Genomic DNA, 20,822 nt, shown 5'->3' with positions numbered 1-20,822 from the left:
TCCCCATTTCCAATGATATTAGTGACAATTTATGTAATTTGTCACAAATATCAGTGAAAATGGCATTAGTAATGCAGTCAAAATAATTCTGCACTTTTCGGTCTAAATGCAAATCCATCCCCTTGAATTTGTCCAAGAGTAGATCCAACAAACATTTTTGGTGAGAATGAGGGCACTTTAAAAGTTTACCAAGCTTTGAAAGCACGGCCTGAATTAATGTCTCTAACCATCTTTCAAAGTCTAAGGTATTTTTGGGTGGCTCACAGTCTACAGAAGATCTGTGATTCTGTATCTTTTTATATGACTCCGTTTGACTTATGTTTGTTAACGGTGGGATGCTGGCTTCATGTTCAATACAGGATTTCTGCTGCTGGGGATCTGGAATTGGATTGTTTTCTGCTTTTGCAGCACTGTGTTGGTCAGCATTTTGACAGCTTTCTTCTGTGTTAGCTATTTTATCAGAATCGTCCAAAAAGTTCACAGGTGATGAAAACGTTTTGCCAGTGGTGGTGTGGACAGAACAGTTTTCATGTACAGTGGAGTTCTGGGAAGACCTCAGTGGTGATACTGCTACTGACTGTTCACACAGGTCCATTATGTCCTCTACAAAACCTACAAGCCGCTTAGCGGTGAAGCAATCCGGATAGCCTGAGGTAAGCTCTTCCCACTGGTTGTTCGAAAAACTACTGAACAAGTTATTCAAGAGGGATACCAAAGCATGTACTGTAGAATTATCCCGATTGGTCTGAACTGTTTTATCATTTGTCATTGTGTTACAGTTTGAGCTTGCCATTTCACTTTTTTGTTTTTTATGTCTAAAATGTTGTTTTGTGTTAAACTCCGTGTTTGAATGTTTAAAGCGCTGCTGTCCCGCTGTGTGAATGCGTTTCAACTGAACAGCCAGGTCTATATATAAGGTCGGTTTAAGGTTTCTTTGTAACGTCACGTTACAAAGAAACGTCACCAGTCAAAGGACTGGCCCGCCCCGTCATAACGAAAAGGGCGGGACAAACCTGTTGCTTAGCAACTGAAAAAAAGGCACACCGCGCTGAATGCTACATCCGTCCTGCGACAGTACACCGCCTCCGCACCACCGTTTAAACATGAAGTGTGAATGTTAGAAGATCCCAAATATGGTGAGCTACTGGAAAATTACTCACGTTTTTGTTCTTGAGAGTGAGCGATAATAAGCGACATTTTATTGAGAAATTACAGTAGTCTGGCTGTTTCTCTTCATAGCTCTTTTCAAAACACGGTTACCTTTGGTTTGTTTGGCTCGCAGCTTAAAACGTAGTTTCAGTGTTTTTTCGCCTTCTGTGATTAATTCTGGTTTGCCTGCTTTATGGAGCTCAAACCAAGGCAAAATTGAAGTATCAGTATTTAAATGTAAATAGACTCAAACTAGGAGTGGATCAAAGGGGGTCCTTTCAGGTGCCAAATCTCCACTGCTAACATTTTATGCATGTTTAGCTTAATTGTAGAAAAGGTGCTTGTAATAATGTTTGGGTGAATAGGTGAATGAGGCATGTTGTATAAAGTGCTTTTTAATGCACGAGCAAAATACAAAAACCCTATATAAAAAGCAGTCAGTTTACCATTTATGTATTTGTTCCATTGAACGCTTCTGTGAACATCACTTTGATACTTGTTCAAATAAAAAATTTGAATCGATTAGTTGTTTTCTCAACATTTATTAATCGACTATATGCAGAAAACTGTGACACTGTGGAACCCTTATTGCCGTTGTTGCCCTGAGGCAACAGACCAATTTCAATAGCATCAATAGAGGGTTAAAATAATTTAAGGAAAAATGAATTCAAATGATTTTCTGTAACTACAAAAATGACCTAAATAAGACAGAAGTACACATTCATTTTTATCGTTTTGTCAACAACAGGGCGCATGAGGTTTGTTCAATATTTGTTGTGTTTACAAGGCTCAGGCGCCCCCATGAAGTGTCTTATTTGTATAGTTGAAAGCATTATAAAGGAACGCAAAACTAAATTACATATAATTATAATTCTTGGCACTTTCTGGTGTGTGTGAGTTAGTGTTTCTCTTTTCTGATTTGTGGGTCCAGCATCAAATTCAGAATCCTTCCCATCACACATGAGGTCTTGAATAATCATCTTATTTTAAAGACCTCGTAGTTTGATAGTTTGCTCTCAGACTGTGGGCTTACTTGTGGTTTTTAGGATATTTAGAAGTAGAAGGGGATCATCCTTCTGTGGAACCAGCTCCCAGTTTGAAGTTTCCTTTTTGCCAACGCATATAGCTAGGGCTGAATCAGGTGACCATGAATCCTCCCTTAGTTACCCTGGGACTACCCTGCTGGGGGATTCCCACCATGTGTTTATACACCTCTCTGCATTCAATAATTAGTTCTTGTTCATCTCTGGCTCTCGTCCACAGTGTGTCTTTTGTCCCATCTTCCTCTCCTCATCCCCAAAGGGTCGCAGCGGGCCGCCCCTCCCTGACCGTGGTTCGGCCAGAGGGTGCTTCCTGTTAAAAGTGAGTTGTTCCTTCCCACTGTATTGGGGTTTTTTCTTTTTAATTGTAGACTTTCTACCTTACAATCTATACCACCTCGAGGAGAATGTTGTTGTGATTCAGCTCTGCATAAATACAATTAAATCGAATTAAGTGGGTTCAGCTGTTTTGTGAAATAAATGTGAGTGACACGGTAAGTAATAGCCTGCATGTAACTCATGGTAAGAAGAGCAATATCGCCCCCTCCTGGTTCAACCTTTTTTCTTTGCAGTAATCTTTCCAATAATAATACATATGCACTAACCTCATGCTTGCTGTTAACAATAGCCTAAAGACACAAAATCAAGTTTAGTTTTTTCCTTAAGTTTATGTTTTTTATATGGTTGGCATTTATTTTGTTTCTTTTTAATAATTATATTGATTCTATTGATTGTTTGCCAAGCACTGAGGTCTCTGCTTAGACTGTGCTACTGGGATCACTGATTTAAAAATGAGGCAAAAGCACCAAAGTTGTGCTCAAAAATAGTACAGTGAGCTACAACCTGTTGCTGTAGTAATTCTAACACACTTATTGTTTTTAAATACATACATGTTTAGTTCTTTTAAACCTAATTATATATATTTTTTTTTTTGCAAAAGTGTCACCTAAACACCCAAATATACGTAATTCAAAACTTACTTTAATTATTACCCATTTGGCTGGTAACATGGACCCAGTCTGATGGATAGTTACTGAACAGATAGTCTTTTCTTTAAAGGCTGCATTCAGAGCAAATCATTGTAAAAACAAGACAAGTCAATAAAAAACAAGTAATAACTATAATACTAAACTACAATAGAGAGAAAATCCAGTAAATATAATTATATTATGTAAAAAATATACAAATATTTACCTCTAATTTAAAAAGACATTACAAGGGTACTAGTTTCATTTTAATCTAAACATAATCTAAATTGACACTAAATCAGTTTAAATATTACAGCTGAAGGTGATTTTAATAAATGTACTGCTGCTTGATTTTGTTTTACTACTGCAGTATAATTTATCATGTACAAAAGCTCCAAATGTTGTTTCTCTGACTTAATGTTCTTTTGACGTTTGTGTTACTTTGCAGGAAATAGTCAGGACCCAGATGAACCTGTGCTGGAATTCAGTGTGGGTGAGTAATATGAGCATTTATGAAGGCTGTCCATGACCCGTAATTAAATTTAGCGTCATTAGTGCCACTCATTGCAAGTGACAGTGCACATACTTTCAGCATGGAGTCTGCTCTTATGGTAGCAAAATAAATTCAGAAAATCTCCATCAAACAGCAGCCCAGCAGCAGAAATATATATGGTCAGCTGGTTGTGAGTTAATGAGCATGTGAAATCAGTGTGAACATTTTGAAACAACAACTCTCCAACCTCGTAATTGTAAGACTGCCTGTGCAGCCACAGGAGCCTTCAGAGAGTCTTCCTGCTTGTCTCTTGGGTTGATTTGCTCGTGTTTTCTCACCCAGTCAATGACTGTAAAAGGGCTGGACTAATTGGAGGCAGGTGTAATTGATTGCACTGATATGCTAGTCTACTTATAGCCCACATTACAAACACTGCTGTGTTATTTTGTCTCTCAGTGCAGGTATGTAATGTGACAAAACCTCTAATGATCTGATATGTTTGGGATGGATGGGCTGTGAATTATATAGTGAATTGTCTTATTTTGTCGCTCTGTGCAGGCTTTCTACTTACAGGGTGGTGGGTCTCAGAGGACAATTGCTACCCCTGTTGAAGTGAACAACGTGTGGAGTGCAACTGGCTTTGTGGCATAGCTAGCTCTGGCCTTGGACTGTGTGTTTTTTACTTTGTACTTAAATGGGACACTGGACTTTTAACTATTATTCATTGTGTTTATAAATTAAATTTTTGAATTTTATTGACTGTCATCTTTTTGCCCACGGCGGAGACGGTTGGTCAGACCTAGAATCTCTTTGTGTGTGTGTGTGTGTGTGTAACATCAGCAGGGTTTTGCATAAAAGAGTGTGATCAGGTCAAAAGGTCAATTCATTTATTGTAGTTTTATGGCAGCACCCTCTAGTGGCCTTGAAGCAAACAGTCTCCTAACTAAGCCATGGCATCTCCGGTCTCTCCTACTTTTGTGTGCTCTGCTGGAGGAGCAGCATTGGATCTAGTGATACTGAGTAAGCTGATTAGGACAGGCCTGGAGAAATGTGGTTTGCATGAAGTATCAGGAAAAAAACAACCTTGTATTGTAAAATAATAATACACGAATAATAAATACTTTTCATGACACTCAGATTTCTGGACTCACGAGTTCATAGAACATTAATGTTATGAAACATTGAGATAAGTCTTAAAACTACATTGTATACTTATTATTTATTTACTTTAATCAGATTTGACTGGTATTTTTAAACATTAAGTTTTTGTTCCTTCAACTATTGTATTTAAGCTTATGACTCACTCACAGTATGTTTATATAACTGTCTAAAAAACGGTGAGGATGTGGCCGCAGTGGCTGAGAGGCAAGAACTTTGCTTTTTTTTTTTTTTTTTTTTTTTAATTGGGAAGCATAAATGAACATACCAGAAAACCCTGCACAAAGGAGCCATATTTGTTTTTTGTGTGTGCATAAGATGAAGCTTTAGTATTATTACACATATGATAATGATGTTAGCATGCAACACACAAACTCAAGTGGTGTTGCCAAGATAGTTGCTGACTGGCAAGAAACTTCTAGAAGAAATCTGGTGACAGTCCAAAGCACAAATGAACATGTTTAATACTCGTGCAAGACCCTGTGGGAAGGTGCCAGATTGCTGTATTTTGTGTGAATCAGGAAAAGTGCACGGTGACGACTAAAGCTTATAAAACATCTCTCTCCTTATGTGTGCATATATGAGAAAGAAAATTCTGCCAAAGCAACTTTAGCTTCTTGCAAGCATCAGCACACAAAGGATGCTAACACAAAGCTAGCCAAGAACCAAGAGTGATTTTAAAGTTAGCAAACAAGCTAACTAACCAAGCTAAAAAGGCTGCTATGTTCGGTTAAAAGGAACGCAGCTGGTGTTAAATCTAGAAATTTGCTGTTTATCTTCCTGCCGATATAACGCAGTTGTAAGTCTGTAACCATCATCCGCAAGACCTGCAGGAGCTCATCTCGGGAGATCTTGTCATCTCTGTCCAGGTCATACAGACGGAAAGCAAAAAGCAGCTTGTTTGTCCTGCTGTTCAGGGGCTCTGTAGCTGAGGGGTTCTTGTTCTTCTCGTTGTCTTCGATTGGTCTGAAGTGAGCCAGGGTCCGCATGAAGCCCCGGAAATTTACCTGGTCCTCTCCCTCAGGAAAGAATGCGTTGATGATTATATCTCCCAGAGGGTTGATGGCCAACTCGGGGATTCTCTGGAAATCTTCTCGACTGAGGGTGCCGTTTTCCCCTTTATCCAGGCTGGTGAAACGTCTGTACAGGCGAGTGATCTTCCTGTGGGAAAAGCCAGTTTCCTTCTTAATTTCTTCAATTTCCTCTTCTCTGAGTAATCTGGACGCTCTGGATCCCATGGTGAGATGTTAACGGAGGTTTAAAATCGAGATGATTCGATGGGGTTACCATGCTTCCGTCTGTATTATTGGTCATGTAATGTTCGTTCCATGTCGTTTTGGTTGCGGACTAAGGGGGCCGACTGGACAACGATGGAGAATGAAAGCTGCTACCCCTCCTCATTAGAAGCTATGATCTATTCAGCTCTCCCTATCCCTAAACATGACTTTAAAAATCCTGTAGTCTCTCATACAATTAAAATCTGGACACAGATAAGGAAACATTTCGGGTGGAAGGAAGCTTCCATACTAACGGTGTGTTCACACCGAACGCGATAGAGGCGGGCAGAGCGTCAGGCTTACATGTAAAGTCAATACCAAGGGACCCTTCTCCCTTGGTAACGTGAAAACGTCGCTGTGTGCCGGAGAAAAGCAGTAGCAGCAGACAGACTTACAACTGCGTTATATCGGCAGGAAGATAAACAGCAAATTTCTAGATTTAACACCAGCTGCGTTCCTTTTAACCGAACATAGCAGCCTTTTTAGCTTGGTTAGTTAGCTTGTTTGCTAACTTTAGAATCACTCTTGGTTCTTGGCTAGCTTTGTGTTAGCATCCTTTGTGTGCTGATGCTTGCAAGAAGCTAAAGTTGCTTTGGCAGAATTTTCTTTCTCATATATGCACACATAAGGAGAGAGATGTTTTATAAGCTTTAGTCGTCACCGTGCACTTTTCCTGATTCACACAAAATACAGCAATCTGGCACCTTCCCACAGGGTCTTGCACGAGTATTAAACATGTTCATTTGTGCTTTGGACTGTCACCAGATTTCTTCTAGAAGTTTCTTGCCAGTCAGCAACTATCTTGGCAACACCACTTGAGTTTGTGTGTTGCATGCTAACATCATTATCATATGTGTAATAATACTAAAGCTTCATCTTATGCACACACAAAAAACAAATATGGCTCCTTTGTGCAGGGTTTTCTGGTATGTTCATTTATGCTTCCCAATTAAAAAAAAGAAAAAGCAAAGTTCTTGCTTCTCAGCCACTGCGGCCACATCCTCACCGTTTTTTAGACAGTTATATAAACATACTGTGAGTGAGTCATAAGCTTAAATACAATAGTTGAAGGAACAAAAACTTAATGTTTAAAAATACCAGTCAAATCTGATTAAAGTAAATAAATAATAAGTATACAATGTAGTTTTAAGACTTATCTCAATGTTTCATAACATTAATGTTCTATGAACTCGTGAGTCCAGAAATCTGAGTGTCATCCTTTGACTGGTGACGTTTCTTTGTAACGTCACCTGACGTTACAAAGAAACCTTAAACCGACCTTATATATAGACCTGGCTGTTCAGTTGAAACGCATTCACACAGCGGGACAGCAGCGCTTTAAACGTTCAAACACGGAGTTTAACACAAAACAACATTTTAGACATAAAAAACAAAAAAGTGAAATGGCAAGCTCAAACTGTAACACAATGACAAATGATAAAACAGTTCAGGATAATTCTACAGTGCATGCTTTGGTATCCCTCTTGAATAACTTGTTCAGTAGTTTTTCGAGCAACCAGTGGGAAGAGCTTACCTCAGGCTATCCGGATTGCTTCACCGCTAAGCGGCTTGTAGGTTTTGTAGAGGACGTAATGGACCTGTGTGAACAGTCAGTAGCAGTATCACCACTGAGGTCTTCCCAGAACTCCCCTGTACATGAAAACTGTTCTGTCCACACCACCACTGGCAAAACGTTTTCGTCACGTGTGAAATTTTTGGACGATTCTGCTGAGCAGGAGTTTGATACAGCACAGAATATAGATGCTAACAGCCAAGAAACAGCTAACACAGAAGAACGCTGTCAAAATGCTGACCAACACAGTGCTGCAAAAGCAGAAAACAATCCAATTCCAGATCCCCAGCAGCAGAAATCCTGTGTTGAACATGAAGCCAGCATCCCACCGTTAACAAACATAAGTCAAACGGAGTCATATAAAAAGATACAGAATCACAGATCTTCTGTAGACTGTGAGCCACCTGAAAAAACCTTAGACTTTGAAAGATGGTTAGAGACATTAATTCAGGCTGTGCTTTCAAAGCTTGGTAAACTTTTAAAGTGCCCTCATTCTCACCAAAAACGTTTGTTGGATCTACTCTTGGACAAATTCAAGGGGATGGATTTGCATTTAGACCGAAAAGTGCAGAATTATTTTGACTGCATTGCTAATGTCATTTTCACTGATATTTGTGACAAATTACATAAATTGTCACTAATATCATTGGAAATGGGGAGGAGTGGGGAGGAGGATTCAATGAATTTAATGGAACAACCAATATTTAATATCATAACTACTTCAGTATTCCAAGAACACCTGTTGGCAGTAACAGTTACTGATAGACTGGAATCATATGAAAAGAAAGAAAGATGCAGACTTTCAGTGGAAATCTTTGTGAAAGGACTGATTTCCCAGGTTGCAAAAAATTCAGGCACAGTCTTCAGCATTGAAAGTGCTGAAGCTATCTCCAACCGGCTTACCATGAAAATCTGGACTGAAATCAGGGCCGGATACGACAAAATCCCCCCAGAGAAGTTCAAGAAACTCAGCGAGAGGGTTTTCAAATCCCTCTGTAAAAGATGGAAGCATGCAGCGGTTATTGTGACATTCTGGCAATTAAACTTCCAAGATCTTGATGAAGATATTGTTAAAACTTTCAAAAGAAAGATATTCACAGAACCAAGTTGCATATCTAAGTGCTTCTCATCGGTGCGTGCATTTTTTGGGAGGTGTAAGGGAAGAAACAAAGTTTCTACTTTATAGTGACATCGTGATATCAACAGCAAAATATTTTCTAAAACTCACTGGACGCTTTAAATTAGCTAGTTTTACATTTAGATCAGATCAAGTCATTTTTGAAATCCCCAGGAATGGTCGTGGCAGATGGCCACCCCGCCCTGAGCCTGGTTCTGTCGAAGGTTTCTTCCTCTTAAAAGGGAGTTTTTCCTTCCCACTGTCGCCTCGTGCTTGCTCAGAGGGGTTTGTTCTTTTGGGGTTTTCTTTTTAATACTGTAAGTTGTTACCTTACAGTGTGAAGCACCTTGAAAACACCATTGTTTCCTTTGGTGCTATACAGATTGAAGTGACTTGCACTGACGACATAACTAAGCTGGAACTTTAATTTAACATCAATAAAATTATAAAAATATTACATCTTGATTTCTGCTTGTTTTCATTGTCTGTGACTTAATGAATACAAATGTGTAATTTAAGATTTTTTCTTTATGTTAGTCTGACCGGTGATTCCACGTTGGCCTTAGGTGTTGGCGCGGATACGCTGCAGCCCCTGAGCCATTAATGGCCCAGCACACTACAGTAAAAACAAAACAACAGCCATCTCTCCAACTAGGAAAGGAAAATAATAAACTGCCTCCTTGGAGGCAACCTGACTCAAAACAGTTGCAGTCCAACTCAGACCGACTGCAATCACTCTCAGGCAGATTGATGAAGATCTGCAAATAACTGTTGTCTAATTTATAAACGCAGACAGATTGCCAACACGTCTGTTCACAATAGAGGACTGTACTTACATGGTTGCAAACTGGTTGTTATCTTGCTTATATGAAAACATTGCTTTGGAGCAATGAAACTCAAACACATTCATTTTTAAAATGCCTCAAAATGAAATTTTGAAATATTTGGCTTTATGCTTTGAAAGTGCCATTGTGAGTGGGAGTGTGAAATCCTTACTTGATGTGTTCCCTTTGCCTTTACTGTTTTCAGTTTTATCAGTTTTCAGTTTTATTTGTCATATGCAAGTTAGCACAGGGTCAACATTGCAATGAAATGTGTTTGACGAGCAGCAGTCACTCAGCAGCATGGTACAGTAGAAGAAAATATAATAAAATCTAATAAAATAAAATAAAAAATAGAAAAATAGTAAAGAGCAAAATATTAGAGAGACGTGGTAAAAGAGAAAAGATGACTAAATATATATGTATCTATAAATATAAATATATGTACACTAGTGATTAAATAAGAAAATCTTGAAAAGAAATATGACGGGAGGTCAGATGGGATATTGCACAGGAATGAGCAGCAGAAAATTACAGTATTACTCAGACTTTTAATAGTCATATTGTCAGTTTTGGCCGACGGTCATGGGTCACTTCCACTAAAATAGCACGAGACTGGAGTAAAATGTACTTTATTAATGAGAACACATGGTGATACAGCAAAGAATCCAACCCTTCTGAAAAGCAAATGGCTTCCTGTTATACTCTACCTGATTCAGGTGAGCATCTGGAATAGACCAAGTCTGGGGGTCAGCAAACCAAAGGAAAACATAACCCTCCCCATAAGAAAACCACTACAATATAACCAACACGTTCTCACTCCCAAAGCGTAACATTTTACGCTAGGTGACAAATCGTCACCATATTACGTTTTCGGCTACCCACCACGTTCCTAAATGACGACCTCGGAAAAAAGAGGAAATATGAGAACCGTCTGGACTGAATCTACACATGTTTGCTCTTTTTCTTCAAATCGCTTAGAAACACGCTATTTAACATCATTAAAGTCCTGGTTACGGTCAGGAATAAGGTTATGGTCAGGACTAGGGATAAGGTTAGGTTTAGGGCTGGAATACAGGGCTGGAACGTCTATTACCGTGGGAGCGTCATTGCACTGGATTCCAGCCATAGCCCGCCGCATACCATAAGAACGCCGAAGGTCTCCTTTCGCGTTCCTCAGGAACGCCGCGGGACGTGACAAAACGTCGACATGTTACGCCTCGGGAGTGAGAACGGGCTGATATAACACATCATAGACATATTCAGATTTGGAACAAGTCCTATAAATAACTCCATAACATATAAACTTCAGTCTCTTCTATATACATTAAAACAGCGGTCCCCAACCTTTTTTGCGCCACGGACCGGTTTATGCCCGACGATATTTTCACGGACCGGCCTTTAAGGTGTCACAGATAAATACAACAAAATAAAACTAGTACCGGTACCGAAAAAAAGAAGATTTATTCATAACAAACGTGAAAGACCCAGGAAAACAGAGTTAACGATAAAAACGATAACAAAATAACGATAAAAAACGATACAAACTCTGAAAACCATACATTTCACACCCGAGCCTCATCTCGCGACCAAACGACGGTCCGTGGCCCGGCGGTTGGGGACCGCTGCATTAAAACACCTTAAACACACAGTTAGGTTTCAGCCCTCGCTGACTCAGAACAAAGTAAGACAATCAGAGCTCGATTGGTTTTTACTTGTGCAGGGGAAGCCTGGTCGGATTCTCAGAGTTGCAAGCTCTACACCCAAACTCAGACAACTCCAACTCCAGCCTTTTATTGAATGAAAACAGTTACACAACCGCCCATTGTAAACCTCATATGTTGTGTGGTAAAAGCTAAGGCACTGTGTGTGTGTGTGTGTGAGTGAGAGAGAGTGTATGTGTGTCTGTATACGTGACTTCCTGCTTACAAACGTTTTAACCGCATCTCTAGTCATAAAAGGGTCATCTCCCCTCAACCTCGTATATGGCTTAACCTCTTTAACAGTCCACCATTTACATGGTGAGCCCACAAAGGGCAGGAAGTGAACATTCCTTACCAAATAAGGTAACCAGAATCTTACATAGATTGTGCCTGCAGTTGAAAACTATAGCTAGTATAGCTTTCATATGTACCGATTCATTTAGGTTTGTGCACTGAGGCCAGATTTAGGTATTAAAAACGAGTCAGTTATAACACTTCTTACATTAGTTAAAAAGCTGAGCTTACACTAAACCAACATTTAAGAAGCTCCTCACTACAGCAGCCGTAATGCTCTGACAATCCATCAAGCAGTGCAGCTTACGAAAGTAGTACTAAAACAGTTTTTAACAGATTTCTGCAGGCCAAAATCGGTTTGAGGTCAGTAAGCACAACCAGAATTCATACATAGGCACACTTTCGATTTTTGAGAAAATTATTTAAGTGTGCCATATAGTGTGGAAAATATGTTATACAGAAGAAAAGAATATTTCGCGATATATATCGTTACCGCACGTGCTTCAAATTATACCGCGATATGGATTTTAGGCCATATCGCCCAGCCCTAATGTGACGCCCGACTTTACTCTCAACTTACTGTTTCTTTGCTTCCTCAAACTTCTGGATGAGCTTCCTCAGAAGGCCATTTTTAGAAACCCTGGCAGTGAGAGGCCGGTGCTCCGACAGTTACGACATCATATGTCTGTTCTGGAAAGACAAACAAGGATGTTTTAGAGGCACAAAAAGAAGTATGTGTGATCACAAGAAGATTTTTTTTAAATCATATGTATTTGTGTCTAAACCAAAACCCATTTCCCCTGTCCAAATCACGTTTTATGTTTTTAAACCCACTTTGCACAGAGGCATGTTTTGAAAAATTATTCTTACAAAGGGGGAAAGAAACAACTACGCTTAAAATAAAGATGGTATTAGTTTATTTTGTTCCAACCTGTAATTTATTGTAGTTTACTTTTATTTGTTTGCTTTTGGTTTTTTAAAGGTTTGAGGTGTGAAAGAAACTGCAGTGGAGTTTGAAAACAATAAATGGCTGTGTGTGGTTTGAGGATGTGTTTGTGCCGGGGGGCTGCGAAGATTTTCTTGTAAAACAAACAGGGGCCTAGCAAAAAAATAAATAAAAAAGGTTTGGGAACCACAGGTTTAATGTAACATCCTTTTATTTATCCTCCCTGTCCTATATATCCAGGTTCAAGGTCATGGGTTTGGTCAATCTAAGGAGAGAAACTTAGACCTCCCTTTTGCCAGCCACCTCTTCCAGCTCATCTGGGGGAAAACTGAATTATTTCCAAGCCAACTGTGAAATGTAATCTCTCCACCGAGCCCTCAGTTTGCCCTGGGGCCTCCTACCTCCAGGACATGCCTAAAACACCTCATGCAGGTGGTGTCCAGTAGTGATGGGATTTCCGGCTCTTTTTAGAGAACCGGCTCTTTCGGCTCCGAACCGGCTCTTCAGGTTGTTTTGTTGCTTTAATTAATTTGTTATTAACAATAATATAAAATTATGCACAAAAGGAATTACTAATGTAAAAAAAAATGGTTTTATTTATAAATGTTTATATATAAATATATGCGGTGGCCCCTAGAGACAAAACACGTACAAACTCTTACAAAACAGAGCTACCTAGATCCCTTAAATTACACAATTGAAAGCATGAAAGCATATGTGTATTGTTTGTGTATTTATACACAAGAATTCATATATAGTCAAATAAAAAAAAAGATTTAAAAAAATGTTCATTTACCTGTTATTACCACACACAAAATACGGTCGTTGGTACTTGCTGGCTTGTGTAGCCGCTAGGTAACAAAAGTTCAACACTGCCCCTAACATCCTTTAGCACTTCTGTTGTCTTTTGTACGTGTTTTGAGTTTTTATGTGCTTCTGAGTTTTTACGTGTTTTGGAGTTTGTACGTGCTTCGGGGTTTGTACGTGTTTTTACGTGTTTTGGAGTTTTTGCGTGTTTTGGAGTTTGTACGTGCTTCAGGGTTTGTACGTGATTTGAAGTTTGTATGTGCTTTGTCTGTAGGGGCCACCGTAAATATAATTTTATTTATTCATTCCACATAAAATGTAATAAATAAATCATATAATACAAAAATCAACTATTCACATTTCAACTTTTAACTATTTCAATTCAAATTCAAATTTTATTTGTCACGTACACAGTCATACACAGTACGATATGTAGTGAAATGCTTGGACAACTGCTCGTGACCTAAAGAAAACAAAAAAGGAAAAGGCTATGAATAAGATAGGAAATAAATATGAAAAATTAAAAAGGGTAAATTTAACTAGGAAGGAATAAAATATAAATTAAGGTTAAAAATGAAATAACTGTACAACACAAATTAGAATGAAGGGTAAATTTAACTGGGAAAGAATAAGATAAAATATATAAATTAAAGTTGAAAATGAAATAACCGTACAACACAAATTAGAATGAAGGGTAAATTTAACTGGGAAAGAATAAGATAAAATATATAAATTAAAGTTGAAAATGAAATAACTGTACAACACAAATTAGAATGAAGGGTAAATTTAACTGGGAAAGAATAAGATAAAATATATAAATTAAAGTTGAAAATAAAATAACTGTACAACAAAATACACAATATAGAACTATATAAGAATGTATGAAGAAATATAAATAAATATATACACAATAACAGCAGCTGCACAAGTATTAACTGGAAATGAAGAATATAATGTCCAGTGTTGTGCAATCCACATTATGTCTTGTGCAGTGCAAATATGCTTAAAGTGATTTAAGTGATGAAGTGAAAACAATGTCCAGAATGTCCAGTGTGTGTGTAAGAACCATATGTGTGGGTCAGTATTGTGTGGTGGTGTGATTGAGAGACCGTATCGCCTGCGGGAAGAAGCTCCTCCTCAGTCTCTCTGTGTTGGTCTTCAGGGAGCGGAATCGCTTTCCTGACCTCAACAGAGAGAACAGTCTGTTGTTGGGATGGCTGAGGTCCTTCACGATCTTCCTGGCCTTGGTCCAGCACCGCCTGCTGTAGATTGAATGCAGGTCAGGGAGCTTGGAGCGGATGGTGCGCTCAGCTGATCGCACAACCCTCTGTAGAGCTCGTCTGTCCTGCATGGTGCTGTTCCCGAACCAGGTTAAGATGTTTTCCCGTCAGGATGCTCTCTATGGTGCATGAGTAAAAGTTCCTGAGCACCTTGGAGGGCAGTTGGAAGTCTCTCAAGCGTCTGAGGTGGTAGAGACGCTGACGGGCCTTTTTCACCACGGTGTTGATGTGACAGGACCATGACAGGTCCTGCGTGATGTGAACTCCGAGGTATTTGAAGCTGTCCACTCTCTCCACTGGGCACTCGTTGGTGACAGGGGTCTGGTAGTTCCTCTCCTGCTTAGTGCTGAAGTCCACTATCAGCTCCTTTGTCTTACTGACGTTTAGAAGGAGGTTGTTCCTCTGGCACCAGTTCTCCAGATTCCTAATCTCCTTCAGGTAGGCCGTCTCGTTGTTATCAGAGATCAGGCCCACCACGACGGTGTCGTCAGCAAACTTGATGATGGTGGTGGAGCTGGTAGTGGCCACACAGTCATATGTGTACAAAGAGTACAGCAGGGGGCTCAGAACACACCCCTGGGGGGCTCCAGTGCTGAGAGTGGTGGAGGCTGAGACATGTCCGCCCATCCTTACTGCCTGTGGTCTGCCAGTTAGGAAGTTGGAGATCCACTGACACATAGATGAGCTGAGTCCCAGATGCTCCAGCTTGGTGGTGAGTGTGGAGGGAATTATGGTGTTAAATGCAGAGCTGTAGTCTATGAAGAGCATTTTAACATAATTCCCCCTTCTAGTGTCCAAGTGAGTGAGTGATGTGTGGAGGAGATGAGAGATTGCATCGTCTGTGGAACGATTTGGATGGTAAGCGAACTGTAGTGGGTCCAGTGTGTCTGGTAGTGAAGAAATGATGAAGTCTCTGACCAGGCGTTCAAAACACTTCATCACTACTGAGATGAGGGCTACAGGGCGATAGTCATTGAGAGAAGCAGGGTGAGGTTTCTTCGGGACAGGAACAATGATGGACTCTTTGAAGCATGTGGGGATCACCGACTGAGATAAAGAAATGTTGAATATCTCAGTGAACACAGGAGCTAGCTGGTATGCGCAGTCTCTTAGGATACGACCTGGGATGCCGTCTGGTCCTGCTGCTTTCCTGGTGTTCACTCTTTTGAAGGCTCTCCTTACTTCATGATCGGAGATGACGAGCACGTTTCCGGTGCTGGCAGTATCTTCCTGTCTGCAGCCGTTAGCGCCGCTAGCACTAGCATTGTTGGAGTCCTTAGCTGCAGCCTCGAAGCGAGCATAGATAGTGTTCAGCTCGCCTGCCAGAGTCACGGCCGCGTTCGTCATACCGGTTGTTGGTGCTTTATAGTCCGTTATTGTCCTTAGTCCCCACCACAGGCTCCTAGAGTCACTCTGTTGGAGTTGTGACTCTAGTTTCCTCCCGTAGCGCTGCTTCGCCTCTTTCACCGCCCTCCGCACGTTATATGACGCGGCTTTGTACGGGTCCATGTCCCCCGTCGTGAGTCCCGTGTTGTAGGCAGCGGTGCGGGATCTCAGAGCGTCGCGGATGGTTTTATCCACCCACGGCTTCTGGTTGGGAAACGTTGTGATAGTCTTTGTCTCCACGGTATCATCCGCTTGTTTCCCGATGAATCCCACAACCGCTTCCGTAAACACGTTGACATCATCATCGGAGCTGTTTCTGAACATGCCCCAGTCTGCGTCATCGAGTGCGTCCTGTAACGCGGCCACCGATTGATCCGTCCAGCGCGCGACCTTCCTCTGAACCGGAACTTCCTGTTTCAGCCTTTGTTTGTATTTTGGAATATTGACCAACAACACCTAAAAAAAAATTGAGCTCTGTTCCTGTGCTACTGAGTGCGCCTACTACTACTACCGCCCCTCCCCCTTCTTCGAAAAAAAGTGCGAGAGTACGGAGCCCCGCAGGGGACATGGGAGAAAAAAAAATTAAGACGGACTTTTGCGAGATCTCGCAAAACTATCTCGGGATCTTGCAAAACTTTTGCGAGATCCCGAGTTTGTTTTGCGAGACCTCAAACATCTGCTCAGTTTATCAAGACACCACATATTTGCAAAAGTGCACCGACGTTTTCGGAGACGTCTGTTACCCACCAGCTTGATAGCTAGCCGGGGTAAGGCTCACTAGATCCGTGGAGAACAGCGAACACCCGGCACATCGTTTTGCTACTCAGGTTAAACATGATATATAAGTCACTTAGATAACCTAAAAATGTTATTGTTTGGCTTTTTTCAGTGTTTTATTTGTTCCGGAGTAATTCGGTTTGGCTGAGATTAAAGTTATAGATTTTACACATCTGAATAAACGTCAAACAGAAAACTGATTAAACAGAAGTTTGAGATGGTCGAGAATTTACTCCAATGTCCTGTTAAATTTTAGGGAGCAAAGAGCAGACAACTTAATTTATTAAACCACTGAGACAATTTTCAAATTTCATTAAAAGTCTAATCTATTATCTTGTCTTTATTTTTAGTTAGCACATACTTTAAACACTTCAAGCAGTAAGCTAATTATAGTTATATAAGAGCAGATGAATGCTGGTGCAATAAGCCGTATGTTTTATGTCCAATGGATACATGATCTGATTAGTCGACTAATCGCAAAAATAATTGATGACTAGTCGACTATGAAAATAATCGTTTGTGGCAGCCCTACTACAGACAATAATCAAGTTTATATGAAAAACTATATTTTTCTATCTCCAAAAGTTGATTCTGTTCATCTGAACGTAGCGTTTTGTGGGAGAAACGTTTCGTCACTCATCCAAGTGACTTCTTCAGTCTCAGCTGACTGCAGGGTTCTCCAAATCTTATAAACAGTACATTTGCATAATGACTGAAACCAGCCCACCGAGGGAACAATGGGCTGGGAGGTCAGTTCCTTAATCATAATTATGCAAATTCTCATGACCGTTGATCAACAACCACTGACCAAAACCCATTGATCAAAGACCACTGATCAATGGCCATGACTACCATTCACGGAGAGTTGGGGAATGGCTGCTATCACAGCATTGTAAGATGGCGAAAGATGTACCCTTAGGCCCCCTCCTCGATTCAGAGATGGTCTTTCCCTTTTCACGTAAATGGCCTCCTTGACTCCACGCTCAAACCAGCGTTCCTCTCTGTCCAGGACGTGTACATCCTCATCCTTGAAAGAGTGTCCACTGGTCTGTAGGTGTAAATAGACTGCAGAGTCCTGGCCTGACGAGGTAGCTCTTCTGTGTTGTGCCATCCGCTTCGCCAGAGGTTGTTTGGTTTCCCCGATGTATAAATCCTGGCAATCCTCCTGGCACTTAACAGCGTACACTATGTTACTCTGTTTGTGTCGGGGGACCCGATCCTTGGGGTGGACCAATTTTTGGCGCAGTGTGTTTTGGGCTTTAAAAGCCACAGAGACCTGGTGTTTAGAAAAAATGTGTCTCAACTGCTCTGATACTCTTGACACATATGGGATCACTACAGGTTTTTGCTTGGGCAGTGGTTGTCCTTCTCTCCTGGATTAGCTGGAGCTTTCTTTAGATGCCTTTCCCGCTTTGACAGAAGTCCAGCTGGGATAACCACATTTACTCAGGGCTTTCTTGATGTGCCGTTCTTCTGCCTCCCTGGCCGCTGTGTCTGTGGGGATGGTGTTCGCTCTGTGTTGTAGCGTCCTAATAACACCCAGTTTGTACTCCAGTGGATGATGAGAGTCAAACCTTAAATACTGATCCGTATGTGTAGGTTTATGGTACACGTCAGCTTTTAGATGTCTCCCATTACTAATGGAAATCTCACAGTCTAAGAAGGCTAACCTGCCCCTTTTCATATCCTCCCTGGTGAATTTGATGTGTCAGTCCACCGAGTTAATGTGATCCATGAAATGTAGTACGTCCTGAGATTTGATTTTCACCCAGGTGTCATCCACATATCTGAACCAATGGCTTGGTGGTGTTCCAGGGTAGGATAGCAAAGCCATCTTTTCCACTTCTTCCATGTACAAATTGGCCACGATGGGTGAAACTGGGGAGCCCATGGCACACCTATGTTTCTGCCTGTAGAACTGACCCTTGTATGTGAAGTAGTACCTCCAATGCTTCTGTGACCGGGATGCAAGTGAAGAGAGATGTAACGTCGTACGAGACCATGGTTTCATCTGCCTCCATAATGACATCTCTCACCTTCTCAACAAAATCCAGGGTGTTCTGGATGTGGTGTTCAGAGCTGCCTACCAACGGGTGGTTCCTCCCAGCGCATTGTTCCCTCGGTGGGCTGGTTTCAGTCATTATGCAAATTTACTGTTTATAAAGTTGGGGAAACCTGCAGTCAGCTGAGACTGAAGAAGTTACTTTGTTGGGTTACTTTAAGTTGGATGAGTGACGAAACGTTTCTCCTACAAAACGCTACGTTCAGATGAACAGAATCAGCTTTTGGAGATTTACTTTCCTGGATAATTGAGAATGCATCAAGATATATTTTTCTATATATTTCATGTTTTGTCAACAACAGGAACGAGGTTTGTTCAATATTTGTTGTGTCTACAAGGCTCAGGTGCCCTCATAAAGTGTCTTATTTGTATTTAGGAAAGCATTATAAAGAAACGCAAAACTAAATCAGATATAATTACCTTGTACAACTCTTGGCACTTTCTGGTGTGTGTGAGTTAGTGTGTCTCTTTTATGATTTGTGGGTCCAGCTCCCAGTTTAAATTCAGGAGACAGAAAATATCTCTACGTTTAAGATTAAGTTTCAAAGTTTCTTTTTTGCTAATGCATATAGCTAGGACTGAATCGGGTGACCATGAATCCTCCCTCAGTTACCCTGGGACTACAATACGTTCTCTGTTGCTATGGGGCAACACTCGTAGGCTTCTGCCTCTATTTATTGTGATGTGCCTCAAGGGTCCGTGCTCAGTCCTGCTTTTTTCTCTTTGTACATGTTGCTGTTGGGATTCATTTTTTAAAAATAAAACATCTCCTTTCACTGTTATGCTGATGATATCCAGATCTGTTCACCTTTGACATCCGATGTGTCTGCTTCTTTGCAACCTCTGTTCAACTGTTTGCATGAAGTTAAAATTTGGTTATCACATAATTTTCTTACACTGAACGAGAATAAGACTGAAATCGTAGTCTTTGGTAGTCACACTCAGACCAGTTAGCTGATGCCCTTGGCCCTCTCGCTAGCCATCTCTCGCTCACTGTAAAAAACCTCGGAGTGTTCCTGGATGGCTCTTTTAAACTTGAGAAACAGGTCTCCACTGTGGTAAAAAACAGCTTTTGCCAGTTGCGTCAGATATCTAAAGCAAAGCCGTTCCTTCCTTTAACCTCCTAAGACCCGAACATATGAGAATATTCGTTTCAAATTTTGATAGAACAGTAGCAGTACCCATACGGAAAAGAAATAGTAAAAACTTATATGTGATTACTCATGAAAGTGGCCACTTTCATGAGTAAATCATATAAGGCTTACATGATTTACTCATGAAAGTGGCCACTTTCGCATTACTTTCATACATTGTTTTAGTAAGTATCCAAAACATACAAGTTTCATTATATAATTTTTCAAGGGATCTTATATCTGTTTTCACACTTATATGCTTTTCATACAAGTTTCACACAAGACAGATACAAACTTTATAAGATTTATATATATCTTTTCCATATGGGTATAATGTCCTCGTAAGTGGATATCAGGCCCATGTAGAGCAAAATTGAGTATTTTAGTCTAAATAACCCAAAATGTGATGTCCACATATGTGGACGCCAGGTCCTAGGAGGTTAAAGGACCTTGAAAATCTTATCCACGCATTTATCACATCCAGATTGGACTACTATAACTCCCTCTACTCGGGCCTCCAACACTCTTCTCTTTACCGGCTTCAGTTAATTCAAAATGCAGCTGTGCATCTTTTAACAGGTACGAGAATCTATGAACACATAACTCCAATTTTAGCCAAATTACATTGGTTCCCTGTTAAATATCGTATAGATTTTAAGATTCTTTTGTTCACTTTTAAAATTCTGAATAATTTAGCGCCCAGTTATCTTTCTGAACTACTCCACTTATACAATCCCAACAGAGCACTTAGATCGTCCAATCACAGGCTCCTAGCACAAAATACGTCTCGACTGAAGTTGAGAGGTGACCGGGCCTTTGCAACCGTGGCACCTAGACT

At 40.5% G+C, this 20,822-nt stretch overlaps 1 protein-coding gene across 1 annotated transcript; it reads right to left on the bottom strand.

Annotated features, from left to right (window-relative positions):
* Nucleotides 1-5,480: 5,480 nt before the first annotated feature.
* LOC120720393 (calcineurin B homologous protein 1-like) lies at nt 5,481-6,355 on the bottom strand. Its single transcript, XM_040010063.1, has one exon. It carries the CDS (start codon nt 6,044-6,046, stop codon nt 5,504-5,506), a length of 543 nt encoding a protein of 180 aa, XP_039865997.1. The 5' UTR covers nt 6,047-6,355; the 3' UTR covers nt 5,481-5,503.
* Between the last annotated feature and the right edge of the window lie 14,467 nt (nt 6,356-20,822).

Source organism: Simochromis diagramma, unplaced genomic scaffold, assembly GCF_900408965.1.
Source record: "Simochromis diagramma unplaced genomic scaffold, fSimDia1.1 OVJJ01000582.1, whole genome shotgun sequence".
Lineage (NCBI taxonomy): Eukaryota > Metazoa > Chordata > Actinopteri > Cichliformes > Cichlidae > Simochromis > Simochromis diagramma.
Note: the sequence above shows the minus strand (reverse complement) of the source record. Positions and strands in the feature narration are given on the sequence as shown.